Source organism: Punica granatum, chromosome 6 (assembly GCF_007655135.1).
Source record: "Punica granatum isolate Tunisia-2019 chromosome 6, ASM765513v2, whole genome shotgun sequence".
NCBI lineage: Eukaryota > Viridiplantae > Streptophyta > Magnoliopsida > Myrtales > Lythraceae > Punica > Punica granatum.
In genome coordinates, this window is record NC_045132.1 from 20385490 (window position 1) to 20402865 (window position 17376).

Here is a 17376-nt window from a genome sequence, read left to right on the forward strand (position 1 = left end):
TTTTCAGTTATCTTTTACTAAAATGGAAATGTAATTATTATTTTATTGTTTTTGTCTCATGAGAGAGAGGGGATTGGGTTGGGTTGAATATTCTCTACGGGGAGAGGGGAGGGCTGGCGTGGCACTGACGTCACTGTCTCTACTCCATTATCTTCGGATAAGATCAAAAATATGTCCTAATAGCAACAGCCCCCACCTAGCCCTATTAATTCTTATTATTGTCAAATGGTACTCATGATTTTCTCACACTAATGTTGGATTTAGCTTAATTAGGATTAGATTTAACGGTTGATTATTTTTCATTGACAATGATGTTTCAGGAGGCTAATCTAACTTGTTTACTTGACCGAGTTATTCGGTCTGAAAGTGAGTTGAGACCCAATCGTATGAACAAACTTCATCAAAAAAATTCTGATTTATTATGATCCCTTTTTTTTTCCGATACTTGCACCACCTCGAAACAAGAATAAGTAATGAAATACAAAGTATGAGAATTGAATTTCCTTGTACTACAAAGTTGAGCCGTTGTTAAAGTCAAATCTATCATAACAATAAGTGTAAGTCGATTCTTGTAAATGTCGTGTTTGCGAGTTTTCGAACCGGGGATTGCCATGGCATGGAAGTCTTTTGCTGAATCCACAACATCACAGAAGACAAAAGCATACATGGCTTCTGTGGGAACGACCTCACCTGAGCAAAGCCTTTTTAAATTTTCTTATTATCTCAATTTTTTTAATTTATTTTTTTGCATTATCATTTTATCCGAATATACCCTTTTAGGTGAGGAATCACGAGGCCGGTTGTTTGCCAGAGAGAGGAAAAGGAATCCAGGAGGGAATCTTCGGAGCGTGGAAGCACGCGGCCCGCCGCGTATGATTAGCTCCCGGTCGGGAACAGACATTGCGTGCCTTTTCACGCTTCCTAAGGCCCCCCCAACCCATCGTTTTTTTCCCTTGCGGTATTGATCGGTCTTCTGCTACTACGACGCGCTCTGGCGGAGCGTGCACGACACTGGACCCCGAAACTTTATGCCTGCACTGCACTCGATTTTTTTTTTTTGACCACGCACTGCACTCGATTGGGGAAGATGTTCTATCCGAGTCACAGAAATCCTTGTCCGACTCATCTACCGAAATTCGTGCCACATAAAGAATTTTTTTTTTCGGCGAATGATTTATTTATTTTTTAATGGATGCTACTGAGCAAGCAACGAGACTAACTAATTGCACCATAAACAACCTTCCCTATAATTAATTCCATACAAATGATTGTACCATAAAATAAATCTTCCCCAAATAACACCGACCGACAATGAGAATAACTAATCCTTAAAATTCGGGGTTGATGCAGTCCATCCACTGGTGATAACCCCTACCAACCACTGGAACCGAATCGAAATCTTGGAATTGAAGACATCTCGCTTTACCATCACAATATTTTTCGATGTGTACCATAATATTCAAAAGCGCAACAAATCTTGATTAACCAAGACCGAATCGGATCCACTAAAAGAAAAAGCTTTCCTAATTAAAGGTTTTCTCCAATCACTTCAACCACAGCCTTTGACAGCTTCTCGAATAGGTCTCGATGGAAAAATTTGCAACGTTTGGGACCACTCTTGTTTGGCACATTGGAGAATTAACTGTTAATCACTTTGAAAACTTTACGGACTTTATCTCTAGTGCATGGTTCGAGTCCTGCAATAAGCATCTTGTAACAAGAGTCAAGTCGATATACGACAGGAATTAGTCCTTGCCGACAGAGAATTAGTTTACCCATTCGGCCGGAAAAATCAGTAAAATCTAAAAAAATTCGAATCTGACCATTTGTAGATATAAAAACCAAAGCTGTTTAGGCCCACACGATTAACACGCATGCAGCATTTTACCAATGAAGACAATCAGGGGGAGTATTCTTTCCCTCACTTGTGGGAGACAGTTTTACCGGGCAAGAAGATTCTCACGCTTAACATCATGATTCCACCAACAGCTAAAACCCTCTCCGTCCACACGTTTAACATGCCCATGCTTTCTCCTTGTTTTACTGGTCTTTCTTTGCTTAGTCATGCAATGTCTCGCCTTCCCGTAACCGACATCGTGTGCAGCAAGGGTAACCATAAAACTCTCCGCTAGTTAACCCGAATAAATAGGCCAGAGATAACATTGAACAGATCAACCAAGTATGATTAACCACTAGAGTTAATTAGAACCCAGATGAGATACTAAATCTGCAGTAGATTTCGATAATCAAAATCGATGTAATCTTATAGCATTGAATCATTTTAACAATTGGGGGACACAAGGCACAACTTACCAAAAATGGGTTCGGTGACAGCTTAGTGAAGATATCTTCAATACTTGGTTAAAATTTCTGCGCCTGTTCGCGTGATTAGGATGGTATGCTCGAACTGAGCAGCGGGGCCGCCATCAGCTGTGACAGTTGTCCAATTGTCCGGCCATGTTCTACATTCGATGCTTCCCATCGTGAGGATCGGTTCTGCAAGTGTGAAAGCAATCACATATGGTAAGTATATGCACTTTAGGTTCTTCATGAGCAAAGAACTAACATTTGGGATCTATACGGCATATACACGCAGAATTAATGAGCTTCAACAAAAGCCCACATGCGTAAAATGTATACAAAAATTCTATTCTCCAAATGAAGTGCTTCGCAGATTTCCAGACATGTATCCAAAACCATTTTTCCAATTAGCAAAATACTGCTATGTTCTTAATTCCTCGAAGTAGTGAGGATTCATCAGCTGGCCTGATGTGAATATAGCCTGAACACGTTTGAGCCAGTAAAGCAAACGAGTATCACGAGTTCCGAGACTTCCACAATCCAAGAAGAAAGAAAGAACTGACCGATCGTAAAAGTTTGACCTTCAACCATGCAGCCAGGTTCTTCATTGCCTGTCAAATAAATTGCAATATGTTAAGGATGCTCTACTCGGCCAGGTTCCAGGTCTAATTTCTGTTTTCCAAAGCTCAATCATTTTAGGAAACAACCTCTTGCAATGCATCTCTCTAAATCTTCTTTGAGATAGAACCATATTTGTGTAATTATTAATAAAAGCTTAGACCTCATATCCTAACTTTTCTACAGGAAAGAGTCACCAGTCTCCAAGTGCAAACATATACCAAAGTTTGAATTCTTTATGTTGATAGGACAACAAATGTAATATAATCCAAGAAAACACAATTTGATTTCTGCTTAGTAGAAAATGGTCCTCATCCATATAGAACAGGTTCGTTGCCAATTTTGTATCCATGAAGATAGCGAATGCTAAAAAAGTAAAGCGAGAACTTACTGTGATGATAGATGATTGGTTCAGAATGAAATATGGTGCCGACACCATGACCAACAAAACGCTCGACAACACCAAAGCCATATTTCTCAGCATGCTCACTACATCAGTGATGAAAACAAAGTAACCAATGTTAGGAGTCTTTACAAAAGGAAAATTAAAAAAGATTCAAATAAAAGAAAGAAAAGATCCATATATCCTAAAAAGTCAAAGCATTTATAGTATCATTCATACATGGAATTCATTTGCATCATAGAACATGCAAACAATGCGATCTAACCTTTATCTACATTAAATAGAATACAAGTGATTTCTGTGCTGGAGACTAAAAGGGCAAATAATATGTTACAACTTGACGAAATATACATGAATCTTAAAGAAAAATATGAATTCCAACCCATATTATAAACAAAGAATAAGACCTTATCCTCTTTCCAATTTTCTTGAAACTAGCTCCATCTTTGCAAACAGCTATTCCTCTCTCCATGCACTCTTCAGTTACCTATCATGAAATATTGAATATCAACCTCAAGGAAGTAACAAATTTTGCCACATTAAAGAATGCTCAGAAGATCCACCTTCACAAGGCGTTTAAGAGGTTCGCTAACATTCCCACAGAGGAATGTCTTAGATGTGTCTCCATGATAGCCCTAAACCAGTACAGAAGCTTGTCACACAACAGATGATCCATCTAACCCATAGCATGGAAGGGGGGGAGAGAGAGCTATATTAATTAACTCACATTTAAGTAGACCGTCACATCTATGTTTATTATATCACCATCCTGCACAAAGACTATTAATTATGATGATGCTATGTCATTTAAGAAAAAAACATCGTACCAGTCAGTGCAAACCTGTAGTTGACGGGAATCTGGTATTCCATGGCACATGCATTCGTTTACTGATGTACATACACTCTTTGGGAACCCACCGTAGCCCAGAGGCGAAGGATAAGCACCTGCTTCGATAATCATTTGATGAACTGCTTTATCAATTTCATCAGTTGTCACAGATGGCTGAGGAGAATCAAGAGAAGCAAATGAGACATCAAATGCTGATAAGCGTTAATTGTTGATTGTTCAAAGTCTATCTTGATAATCTTGTAAAACAATAATGTTATAATTAAGCTCCAAGATTTCTTGAGTAGTGCCCTTAGTGCTTGAGTGGTGCTTAAGTACTTTATGTGTTATGATGCGATGCTTTATTCAATGTTTAGAAGAAAATCCTGAAAAATATCCTTACCCTAACCAATGTTCCGGCATAATCCAACACACGAGCAGCAAGCTCACATGCTGCTCTCATTTGAGCAATTCCTTCAGAATCATGGATTTGGTATTCCTTTGCAAGTTCTGGCAACATGGGCAACCCCACATAAGGAGGCCTAGGAATATAGTCAGGCACGGGAAGGCGTGGGGACACCTTTCCACGTCTTAGAGGGGGCCTCCTCCTGATCTTTTTCGTACTTTGAAGCTCCCGTTCTCTATAAATAACCAAATAATCAACCAAGGAGGAAATGTATGCTCCGGCTCAGCTCATCAACAGGTCAGCTCATCAAGAAAACAAGATAACCCAATAAATCAGCGGGAACTAGAATCGAAAACAAACCCAAAGTGAGTTCCAACACAGATAACTGATTAAACATCAGAAAACAACTAGCTATTGCAATGCCACTTATTATGTGAATATCATCACTGGCGTAGGTTTCGCTGCACACTCAGTCCTTCCAATGCCATTATATAATCGAGCAAATCCTTGGACTCGCCGCATGCAACTCTCAAATTATTTTTCTATCAATACTACAAAATCGTTAAACCTGAAAAATTTAGCGGTGATTTTGCGCTGCAGGAAAATGCTCGTTTGTGCTATAAAAGTAGTAAACTTCAACAAAACTTCGGTTACTGTACTAAGCAAAACAAAGACTTAACACCGGCTCCAAATTAGCTCTGAGGAGGCAAGTTTATGCAGAAAATCAACAAGGAAATGAACGCCGAAACTGATTGGTAGTTCATAATTAGGGCATTGACACCGTACCTCCTCATTCTCATGGCCTCCTGCAAACCCGACACTTTCTTGCAGACAATAACCAGCTTCCTCTGGGGGCATGATTTTCGTTCTGCAACAAATTTGACCAGAAAACAAGAGTTCGGATTACAATTCGAGCTGAAACTAACTGAATCATCCAATCAAAAGAACTCCGGCATTCGAAGCTTTGTCCTGCAGGAAAAGGAATGGCAGAGAGATGCAGGGTAAGTACCGGAGAGTGAGCTGGGGAAGAAGGTGAGCGGAGAGAGCTTTGCCGACGAATAAGGAGATTTGCCATGAGGAGAAGAGGAGAGTTGCAGTGAAGCTGTTGACTGATACAGAGGAGAATCAGTGAGCGCCATTGACGTTGCTGTGCTCGAGCGAAAAATCAATAGAGGGACTGAAGATAACGGCAGAGACGAAGCCGATATTTGATTCTGGGCCGGGCTTGATTGAAGGTTTTGCCACTTTGGGCCCGGCCCATACTCCATACATATTCCAACATGGTTTCTGCAATTCTTTCATAAAATCATGGTCGTTAGAATCGCGATTCGAATCGTAGAAGGGGTAACTACCGATTCCGATTCCATGGCATGAATCGGGAAGGTAGAATCGTGACTGAATCGCGATTCGAATCGCAGAATCGTAGAATCAAACCGATTCTACGATTCTAGTTTCAACCCAAAGTCATATGCCGTCTCTCTCCCCCCTCATCTCTCTCATTGTGCAACAGTATTGCTTATCGGTTCTCTTATTTTATGGAAAGTTTGAAACTTATCTCTTGACTATAAGTGATAGGGATTTGAAAAGTTTCTAGAACTGTTTCGAATTAGGTTCCGACCGATTCCTGATTTCCGTATAGTTTGAGATGATTTAGGCTGAAATTTTTTCGACTTTTTTAGGTGCAAAGATGATTCCAAGAAAGGATAGACCAAGAAAAAGTTAGGGAGAAAAAATAACTTCGCCTATAGGATCCGTGATCACGATACTATATCAATTTTCATTTAAGGTTGTTATAGTGGGAGTGCTCTCTTGTGAAGACTAAGCACCATCTGATTTTGACGAACGAAGTAGGAAGTAACAAGATTTATCATTTGATGTTTACTTCTACTATTTCTGATATGGGATTTGGTGTATGTATATACATATAGATATACTGTTTTTTTTAATTATAGGTAGAATATTACGATTCACGATTCGATTCTACGATTCATGATTAATAATCTTTTTAATGAAATTATAAAATCAGATTAAATGGCAGATTTTTTGGTGAAACGAAATATTGGAGCTAGTAATAATAGACTTATCAAAGAGAGAGGGGAGAGAGAGAGAGAGAGGGAGAGAGAGAGGGGGAGAGAGAGGGAGAGAGGAGAGGGGGGGGGGGGGGGGGGGGGGGGGGGAGCTAGTTACCCCCGAGCTACCCAGTGCAACTAATCATTGGGGCGCTAGTGGGAAAACTTGGGCCGAACTTTAGAGATCTTGTGGATTGGACCTCACTTTTTGACATTGTCATGCATAGAACTCGTGTCGGTAAGACCTAGGATAATAATATGGGAGAGACGAATATATGACATTCGGATTGTCGGCCCTAGGTCCTACCAAACGCCGCTTCCCATCGCTCAAGAGGGCAATTACCTCACGACATTGTGGGAGGCATTAATGAAAGGTGACTAAAACGCCAGAATTAAGGATTGCTGGAGCTAGTTGAGAGAAAAGAACACTTCTGACCAGGTCTCGTTAATTGATCATAACGATATTGTGAAAAATGCTGCACGAATGGTCCCACAAGCAGAACTTTCAAATGAGGAGCGAGGGAAATGTTGGGAGTGATCAATGGATTTGGGCCTCTCCATGGAAAACTTTTGGTATTAACGGGCTGGACCAGACATATGGGCTGATCTTAAGATTTGGTCAAGCATGCTACATATGTGTATATACAGCTACGATACTCATGGTGACAAGATCAATTGACAGTGGTTTACAACTATGCGTGAAATGCACACAGATATGACAAATTTCCCATAACATAAATAGGAAAGTGGTTTGATTGCATATTTCCCATTTCTGTCGTGTTTTGATTACATTCTCTCTAGCATTCGTAATATATAACAGCACTCTGAACAGTCATAATTCGAAAAAAAAAACGCTTAAACGTTTTCACGATTTGATATATAGATGAAGGACGTATGATAGGTCACAAGAATCAGTTAGCTGGTTTTTGTCTAGTATTGTAGCCATGAGCCTTCAGCCTGCCGAGTTGACTAATTAACACTGTTAAAAAAATTCACAAAATTAACTTTTTTTTATGCATGTTGCTCTAGCTAGTGTGCTGATTAAGGAAGCTTACTCTTACGAGGCATATAATTTGACGTCAACTTGCTAATTGTTTGTATACACGTTATGGTTTTGAAGTCAACAATTATTTAATTTCCACATTGCTTCACGTAGCCCCATATGAAGCACAGGTTTATGTAAATTAACGATTGTTAAAAGCTTTTTTTAAATTCATATAAGGGAGGCCCCAAGATACAGTTTAAGAATAGTAAAATCTAAAAAATGAGGCATAAAAATCTCATTAGTGAAGACCGAATCCAAGACCTCTTGATTACGTGACGGTGATTTGTGCCGTTGCATTAAGCCCCATTCCTCGTTAAAACAATTTCTGTTTTAAATTCAAACTAAGCTGGGATAAATTACTCTAATCCAACCGTGATTATTGGATTATTCAAAATTTATCTATACATAAATATATCTCTTATTGATTACTTAACATATGGATCATTTGACATATACAGTATCTAAGCTTATTCAATGAAAATTTCTTTCGTCAGAATCTGTTTCAACCACAACATGTATACATATGATTTTTGAACTAAGCTTTAGAAGGATCAATGAATAGCCTAGAACATTTGGAAGCTGATCTGATTTTGATACAACAATGAATATATTCAGTTCACGATCAACTTAATTAATTACATTTTACTATTAATTGTTACATGAATTCAGTTATTCTTTTATGAGAAATCATGAACCATCATATACATATGAGGAAGGTCCACAAATTCGATCGTATATCCTGAATATGATTGGATGTCATATTTTCTAAATAAACTATGTTTATATCTCGAATTCGAGATCTCGATCGATTCGGGGGCGGGGGCTACCAATCTGCGACCCCGACCCACTTCCATGGTCGCCAACATCCTCTGTGGGTGCATGCGGCCTCGGTGGTGGGGTCGGGGTCGCCAACCGACGGCCCCGACCCCCCTTTTTTATTTTATTTTATTTTCGAATTTTATGACCAAATTGAAAAAAAAAAGTTGAAAGTTTGAGAGTAAAATGACGAAAAAAATGTTTGAGGACCAAAAGTTACAAAAAATTAACGGTGAGGTTTATTATGTCTCATGAAGTGAACTACATGTTGTTATTTGTCCTTAGAAAAACTACATGGACTAATTTGTCTCAAACTCAAATCACAATGGGAGTTTTTATATTTTTTTTAATTAGTAACTAATATCCAAGTCCGGATATCGGTTCTAGTTCTAGATACCATATATGCAAGAATTGGAACCGGAATCAGTTTTCACTAGTTCCTTATTTTAATATTCAGACCCTATCTCATTTTCAATACGAGTTAACCCTACCATAACGGATAGGTTCCGACAAGTTCCGAATATACCCGGTATTTGTGGACACCCCTGATTGGAATAAGAACTCCTAAATGGAAATCAAACTTAGATCTCATTACAATTTACAAATGCACTCAACCCTACTTTCCAAATTCTTTATTTTTAGCAGCCTACCTAAAACAAAAATATTGCTGACAACCAACGTAATTTGGTTCAAATAATTCAATACTTCTTCAATTTAAATAAGGTTTCAGATTGAGTCTCGTGAATGGAAAAAAATTCATGTCGGGAGGTTTACATTGTAATGAATCGATTCGATTCAAACTGAATTTAATCAAACCCATTAGATTTCCAAATAACTGCATACATGCTAAGTGCCGCTGACATTTGCAACAATTTGTATTTTTTTGGTGTGTGCGGTGTAGACAATAAAAACAAATTGAACTGTTCAAGATATCAAGAGGATTCTGCAAGGATATTTATACAGGATCAAATTAGGAAAACTCGATTAATTAATCAATTTAATTATGGATAGTTAAAACCCAACTCGATGAAGAAGTATCTGCACAATACAGATCAGAACCACGTCGAACATTGACCTTTATGTACACATACACAAAGTTCAAAAGCAAATTCAGAGGATACAATAAATAAAGAAACAAATTGACAGTTATCCGATTTCTGAAAATCTTCTTTAATGAACTTTGCAGAACCTAAAGTTAATTATTTGATGTGATTCAGCTTCCTTCAGCTTCAGCCTATTCTTGAAAATATACAGTTGATGACATTTCTTTGTTTCAGATGATCGCTATACCACCTCTATCCCCCCCCCTCCTCTTACAAAATACAAAATTCACAAAAAAAAAAGAAGCTAAAAGGAGACCTTAAAAAGGAAAAATAAAATAAAATAAAACAACATAGAAGAACTAGAACATTAATTGAGGAACTGCTACAAGGCCCCAACCATCATCTGTTTCTTGCAGCACTCCAACCCCAAGAAATCCACTCCTTCCCTCATTCTCTTCCTCCCAATGATACCATCAACATCGGTGCCCGCCGCTACCTTGAAGATGTTCACCCCGAAGAGCCGGACCATCTGGACCGGGACCGGCTCGTCGGGTCTGTCCAGGCTGCCCCTCGGCTTGAAGTCGATGTAGAGCTGCCGGTCGGGCCCCGTTGACCGCTGGAAACAGACTGTGTCGCCCGCACTTAGGTTCTTCTCCTTAACGAACCGGCTCCACCCTTTGGTCAGGACGTAGCTCTGGCTGCTGTTCCAGTAGGAGTACCTGAACCTCCACACTTTGCCTCCGACATCCTCAAAGTTCAGCAACACACCCTTAGCATTGGCGTTGTTGCTGTTCCCGGTCATGCCGCCTTGCAACGGGAAGTGCTTCTCCGCGTGTTGCTTGGGGATCACGAGGCGGTTCAGCTTCCCCACGTCGCTTGGGGTGACTGCCTTTTCGAAGAGCATCTCCCTGGCGGCCCGTTGGGCTTGGCCAGGGCCCGTGGAGGACTCGTCGCCCCAGACCCGCTTCCCGTTCCGGTCGAGCACGTAGCTCCGCCGGCTCTGCTCGAGCTCGTCGTTGTAGGTGTGCTTGCGGAGCATGTCGACGATCTCGGCCTTGGAGTGGGACCCCAAGAAGGCTGCCTCCACCTCGTCCTCCTCAGTGGGCTTCAAGTTGGTCATGGCATCCCGGCCACGGAACCGCTGGGCCGCGATGTCATATGCCCTTGCAGCCTCATCCTCTTCGTTGAATGTCCCGAGCCAGACCCTTTGGTGCTTCTCGTAGATTTGGGCGCCCCACCGGCCGTTGGGCTGCGGGACGACACCCTTGTACCGCGACGACGGGAGCTTGCTACCATTCGCACGGGGGTTGGAGTTGTTCCTCGATTCGGCTTCGATCCCGCCCTCCAAATCCAAGATCACGCTCGTCCCGCTCCCGACTCGGCAAAGGCTGATTTCCAGCGGAGGAGACTTCGCCGATGGGGCGACCTGAGACACGTGAGGCGGCCCGATGGAAGTTATGGAGTCAGTTGTTGTGCTTTCATCCATGGAGCTACCATCCATGTTTGTGTACGCTAGGTTTCAACTTTCAAGAGAGAGATGGAGCAAAAGGAAAATATTTGAAGTACAAGAGAGAATTGAGTTGTTGGGTTCCTTTGGAAGGGTTGAACTATGAATATATATAGGGGTTTATGGAGCAAAGTTTATGTGTTGGTGAAAACTACAAAATAAATAAATAAATGAGTGAATAAAGAAATAAATAAATGTTTGGGGGGTAGAAATGAATAATATTTTTGGGTGTATGTATGTGTATGGGGAGATACATATGTGGGGGAGTGTGGGTATGTATGGGTGGGTCAATCCCAAGGGATGGAATAGGTAAGGAACCAGGAAGATTCATGGGGGGAGAGAGAGAGAGAGTGAGAGATTGATTATATGAAAATACATTGCACATTGTATCAATTAAATTTAAATTTTAACTCGAAAGAAAATTATTGAATGAGATGGAGCTCCCACAAGTCACTTGAAATATTGACAAGCTACATTGCACACCTGGAAACCTATCAAACCAAAGCAACCCGAAATTATTGAATGAGACCCACTTCTCACAAGTACTTCGGGACATTGGTTGACAAATCTACGACGAATTCCATATCCGCTGTTAATTCAATACATCCTAAATACAATTGCCCGTATATCTTTTTACAATAATATCTAACAGCTTGTATTATATATTGACTATCACGTGATACCTACAATGCCGTATATATACAAGTACAGTTCAAGTATATCGAACTAACTTTAAATATAAGGTGTTTTCAATGAGTTTCAAACTTATTTACGAGTATATATCCAATAAACCGAGTCCCTCTAACACTACGGAGATATGGAATCAAGATTAGTATATAGGGTATGAACTATGGAGGGGTTGTGGGCAGTGCCATAAGGGAGGATGGAGGGGGTCCCACAACAAGAGCCAAGTGGGATGGGGTTCACATGACAGAGTGGACCAGTGTTTGGTGAAGTGCATCCCCCCTGAGCTTTTGCTGCTCCTCAGCATGGCCTCTATCTTCCTCTCTTCAACTTTCAGATTTGGGCCAATATATATCTTATTCTTATCTGGAATTGTACTAACCATCAAGTGAATGCTGCCCTTTTTCCCTTCCCTTCATCAAGATCCCCTCTCATCTCTATTATTTGTTGGTAGCTTTCATTGCACCAATCGCAACATGGATCCACAGATAAACCCATTTGGGACACCAAAAAAAGAAAAAAGAAAAAAAAAAAGAAGTTGGTGGTATTCATCCTCTCTAGGGAGAGCAGAGTGGAATTCATTCACTCCCACTAGGATGGGCTGTGGGTCCTCATTACTTCTTTCAAGGGATAGATAAGACTTGAAGCCATGCATTCGGACAAACCATACCTCGGTTTCAATTCAGTGGAACAATCAGTCGGGCTTAAGATAAAAGTATATATACCAACTCCCATACTAAATACAACCGAGTATTCTTATATATTTACACTTTAATTTGAATTTTCAACTGTGATTAGTATCATTTTCTGATAAATTTCGAGAAACCTTACACTACTTAATTTACCTTTGAATTTTTAATTGCGATCAGTGTCATTTTCTGATAAATGTGGAGAAACCTTACACTACTTGATTTACCTTGTTGGATGCTTGATCAGATGGTCTTCTGCCAGCTGTCTTGACTGTCCCTAAGGTTTTTGGTCTGTCTTTATTTGATGGGTGCAACTTAATTACCGTTTTCCTCAAAGAAGAAAAAATCTCTAATATTTGTGCGTGTGTGTATATATATATATATATATATATATATATATATTCTTTTGGTGGGGGTTGAAGGAGAAAATAAAAATCTAAATTGTTGCCAATGAACTTTTGACATTTTCCCTTCCCATCCAAGGGGGATGGCTTCTCATTCCGTCATTCGTCCGTTTCCCCCTCCATCTTATCTATCCAATCATAAAATGAATATCCGTACATACCCGATTCAACATTTCTTTTTCTTTTTTTCTTTTAAGAAATTTCAAAAACCTTTTTTTTTGCTAACATTTTTTTTTTCAAAACCTTGACTTATGATCCCACCATAAAACTAATTTGCAATACCCAAGTAGGGTCCGAATTAAATATGTATATACATCAATTGAGTTTTGCCATTTTCTTGCGTTTAATTAGATTATATAGTCAAACTGTGTTCTTATCCATTTTTGACCAAATAACATTCATCATGATAGTAAACTCTTGAAAGATTACGATTATCCCATCTTCTTTTTTAGCATAAAGTAAGATTGTAATATTATCGCACCCTTCCAAAGAGTCCACAGAATTGGAAATCATCATATGCATACATCTGGATGTAACAAATATATACTTACCATTATCATCTGAATCATGGCGAAGGAAAAGAAAAGAAAAAAAGCGAAAAACAAAAAAGGGTTAGACAGATATATACACACACACACACACGCATATATATAATAGATATCATATCTGAGGTCGAAGGGGAATTTTTGTACGGAAAGGAGAGGAGAGGCTGGCTCCGGGGGGTTTCCATGAAAGGGGCCCACGTGCAAGTTGACGAAACGACGGGAGCGCTCGAGACGGTGTTTTGAGCCAATGGTTGTGCCGATATTTGATCTTTGCTTGCCCTTGGTGTGGGTCCCACCCCAGATTCCACAGCTTCCACGCGGTTCTTTCCCTCCATCCAATTTATTATTCTTCTTTTTTTTCAGTAAATATTATTGATTGATATTGATATTAATTAATTAATTAATTAAATACTAATCGTCACATGGACGAATCAGATTGGTTTGCGTGGGTGCGAGCACATAATTCCAAGAATTTTATTTAGAAATATAATGAACAGGGAAAAAAGAAAGAAAGAAAGAAAGAAAGAAAGAAACTATAATAAAGAAAGAGGAAGAACAGGGGAGGATCGTACGGTAAGAGATGTATAGGGATACGGACGAGATGTCGGGTTTGCTTTGATTATTATCACTCACCGGTCACACAATGACACCGCGGTCTCCTTACGAGTGGGAAGGTGTGAGAGCCCTGTGGGCCCATATGGGTAGTTTCGTAAAATCAGTTTTGTACACCCGACATCGCCATGCCCAGCTGCCATATCCAATCCCTTAATAGATGATTTACCAAATATACCCCTAAATACGGCTCCTGGCCCTTCTATTCTCTATTAAAACAAATCGGACAAACCGAGTTGAGTTGATTCAAATAGTTCAATAAGGAATAAAGTCTCTAATCCGATTATCGTTAACGGAGAAATTTATGCTGTGAGAATTTTATCTTTTAGCGGGCGTACTTAGCTAAAGCTTGATTAGTCGTGGTCCATTGAATTTCCGGATAGTAGAATGCACACTGAAAAATAGAATGGTCAATGTTAGTATTGAAAGGAAAAACAAATGGAGAAAGTAAAAGAATATAATTATCTAATAAAGATGGTATAGAGCAGTGATACACGTTTTCACACGATAATCAAGAGGTTTCACTTCTAATTCTCATTGTAAAACTACTTATACTCATTTGTTAACTATCATAATCAGAATTTCTATTTTATTATATTAAATTTATGGATGTCCTTAATAACCGAGAAATGAATGAATTATCTGAATATACATACATATATATTATCAATAAATTATTGTTTGTGAATAACACATTCAACTTAGTCACACAATGACTAGCTCTGTTGAGGTTAGCTTGTCCGTGTTGGATACCACTATTGAGATAGAGCATATGAAATGTCTCTTGTATTAGCATCACTAGGCCTCAAGAGGGTTTACCTACTTTGGTAGGATACTTGTGAGGTTGAAGACGCTCATCATAAGGTATTATAGCTCTAAGATATGCTCTCAGCAAGGCTATGCCCGATGTCGTTGAGGTAACGTAACACATAATCCTCTGTATTGTTGAGAGCGAGTATATATATGTTGACGATCAGTTTGTAAGCCGGTCCCTATATATACTTTGGGTGCTATTTCAGGAGATGTCTCTATCTTGTTTCCTTTACCAACCAAATCTTAGATATGATAGAAGGAGCTCCAACCTCAAATCGATAATCTTTTGCAAGTTATTGATATGGCAAAATTGCAAAATATCAAAAAATTTATTAACTCAATCTTTTTTTTTTCCAGATATAAAGAAATTCAATGACTTAGTATAAGAAACTTACAAAATCTATTGAAAAGACACAAGTAGTTAATCTCTACCACAAGCACAAAAATCTCTAAATTATTAGAATAAGACGAGTGCCACTTGTTACGTCCCATTTTCTTTTATTATTACCAGTTTTAGCCCCCACATAGATTAGGCTCATATGTCAAAAGACAATTTTGAATCCTTCCCCTAATTAGTTTCTACCTAGTTTCTGCTACCAAACCTGGCAATCAGATGCAGTGTACAACGTCATAATAAACCAAAGATTCTCCACCGTCAATAATTGCCACAAATGAATTAAAAAGAAACAAAAAGAATAAAAAGAGCAAAAAAAATTAATGGTGCGTTTGCTAACGAAATGAAATTATGATTTCGCTTGATTTTAAATTTTTAAAAATTAAAAAATGACTCATAAATTTTTTATTTTTCTAAAAATGACCCATCCTCTCTCTCTCCTCAGACTCTCTCTCTTGATTTTAGAGTTTTAGACCAACTCCTGCTACTCCCCCGAACGGAAAGCTGCTACTTTTCCCATATGGGTCGAGGAAGTTCACGGTCTTGTTGCTTGGGGAGAGGGACAACCACAGGAACAACGACTTAACGACGTCATAGGTGCCTTCTTGGGAGGTGGAGACCCTTGAGTCGGCGAGAAACGAGGGTTCCCATTCGAAGAACACGAGAGGCGGCAGGCGCCGGAGGACGGCTTGGGCTGACAGCTACGGCGGTGAGGCGCCAGAACCCATTACATGCAGAGGGCGTGCAGGCAAAGGCAAACGATATCTGAGAAGGAGAGTATGCAGAGCTAGAGGTCCTCCGGGAACTCCGCAAAGGGAATTGCATGGGAGCTTGAATCCATGACTGATTGCCCGGAATTGAGAATAGATCTTTCTAGGTTGAATCGAAAGCTCTGAAATTTTATTGATGGGCAAGTGGAGATTTGAAGGAAAATCAGGTTGAGAAGAGAGATGGGCACGAAGGAAGACGATGAACAGTGAGGAGAGAAGGGGTGTGGCACATTTTAGAAAATATTAAAAAGTCCGGATCATTTTAAAATTTTAAAAAGTTTGTAGTGAAGTAAAACAGAGTTTAACTATGTAAATTTTTGGATGTTAGAAATCTTTTCATCCTACTAAGAGCTTCGACCATCTTAGAAGGAGAACACAAATTCGAATAATTCCGGAAAGTTCACATATTGAGATGGAGAGTGATTTTAAATGTTCGATTTTTTAAAATTACGAGAGTTATATATCCTACAATTATTTAATTTACCAAAATCTTTTAAGCCGAAGAAAACTTAGCTCCTGATATATGGATATTTGATTACGAAGCTTATCAACTTGCATAAATTATACGAGTCCCTAATCATCTATAGGTTTGTACGTGATATCTAAATCTTACCTTGCACTTTTTTCACCGCATTTGAGCGACTAAAAGATAAAGTAAAAGATATGTCTAGTTAATATTATCTTCTTGTTCTGTTTACAGCTCGATCTCACGAAAATGTATGCCTAGTGGTGTAAAACCCTAATCCGAAATCCTATTTCTAACACTATAAAGGCTAATTAGTGGAGCCTGAGGCTTTCGCTGAACTGTTAAGACGCCTGAAAGGTACTGATCTCTTAATTAAGTGCTCTTTATCCCTCAACTTGTCTTCTATTTAATCATTCATCTTTCGATTTTCATCCACAGAGGAATCCTATAATCAGTGGATACTGAAGTAATAGTGGATCTTAGTGATGATTGGTCCAATAATTATTTTCTAACAAGATCATACATATCTCATGTTTGTTACATCGCATCGTGTGTTAGGTTATCGACTTTTTATCATTGGAGGAAGAGAATTTGGCTCCGCTAAAGCGCGCTTAATATATATAAATAAGCCTTTTCGTGCACCACATGTGGGAGTTCAGCTAGGTCATTGGCTGATGAGACTAAAAAGCACAAAAGGTCATGCATATTGGATATTAATCTTTTCACTTTTTACTTGTTTTTCAATTAAAAAATCAAGCCAAACTTTCCATCTGGATAGACTTAGGAAATTGGATGCTGAGATCACAAAGGACTGTGATGACTCTATATACGTGTGCCGATATTTGTGTGGTTACCTCATCAAGTAGCAATTGATCAGATGAAGAAACAGTTTGTCAAGCACACACGGGTGATGGTGATCGCACTTTTACTTGATTATCGGGATTTCCTTGTTGGTTCTTTCTTCA

The 17376-nt window shown here is 39.2% G+C and overlaps 2 protein-coding genes across 4 annotated transcripts; both read right to left on the minus strand.

Moving 5' to 3' along the window:
• Positions 1–1400: 1400 nt before the first annotated feature.
• Positions 1401–5727, minus strand: LOC116212392 (methionine aminopeptidase 1B, chloroplastic). Of its 3 annotated transcripts, none has more exons than XM_031546982.1 (11): positions 5564–5727; positions 5341–5422; positions 4552–4789; positions 4164–4325; positions 4050–4091; positions 3886–3957; positions 3730–3809; positions 3311–3408; positions 2865–2912; positions 2314–2496; positions 1401–1697 (listed from the first exon to the last, which is right to left on the minus strand). In XM_031546982.1, the coding sequence occupies exons 1-10, from the start codon at positions 5691–5693 to the stop codon at positions 2351–2353; spliced, it is 1098 nt and encodes a 365-aa protein (XP_031402842.1). In that variant the 5' UTR covers positions 5694–5727; the 3' UTR covers positions 1401–1697; positions 2314–2350. The 3 variants fall into 3 exon arrangements, with proteins under 3 accessions (XP_031402842.1, XP_031402841.1, XP_031402840.1); XM_031546981.1 differs by lacking the exon at positions 1401–1697 and adding an exon at positions 1797–2128; XM_031546980.1 differs by lacking the exon at positions 1401–1697 and adding an exon at positions 1797–2227.
• Positions 5728–9511: 3784 nt separating this feature from the next.
• On the minus strand, positions 9512–11152 carry LOC116212413 (AP2/ERF and B3 domain-containing transcription factor RAV1-like). Its single transcript, XM_031547014.1, has one exon. The coding sequence runs from the start codon at positions 11026–11028 to the stop codon at positions 9910–9912; it is 1119 nt and encodes a 372-aa protein (XP_031402874.1). The 5' UTR covers positions 11029–11152; the 3' UTR covers positions 9512–9909.
• Between the last annotated feature and the right edge of the window lie 6224 nt (positions 11153–17376).

Excerpts from the sequence above, each read along its gene's own strand:
- LOC116212392 (XM_031546982.1), bottom strand. The coding sequence starts at position 5,693 with ATGGCGCTCACTGATTCTCCTCTGTATCAGTCAACAGCTTCACTGCAA. Across the intron at positions 4,092-4,163 it reads CAGATTCCCGTCAACTACAG|GATGGTGATATAATAAACAT; the intron begins GTTTGCACTGAC and ends GTCTTTGTGCAG. Across the intron at positions 3,409-3,729 it reads AAAATTGGAAAGAGGATAAG|TGAGCATGCTGAGAAATATG; the intron begins GTCTTATTCTTT and ends TCACTGATGTAG.
- LOC116212413 (XM_031547014.1), bottom strand. The coding sequence starts at position 11,028 with ATGGATGGTAGCTCCATGGATGAAAGCACAACAACTGACTCCATAACT.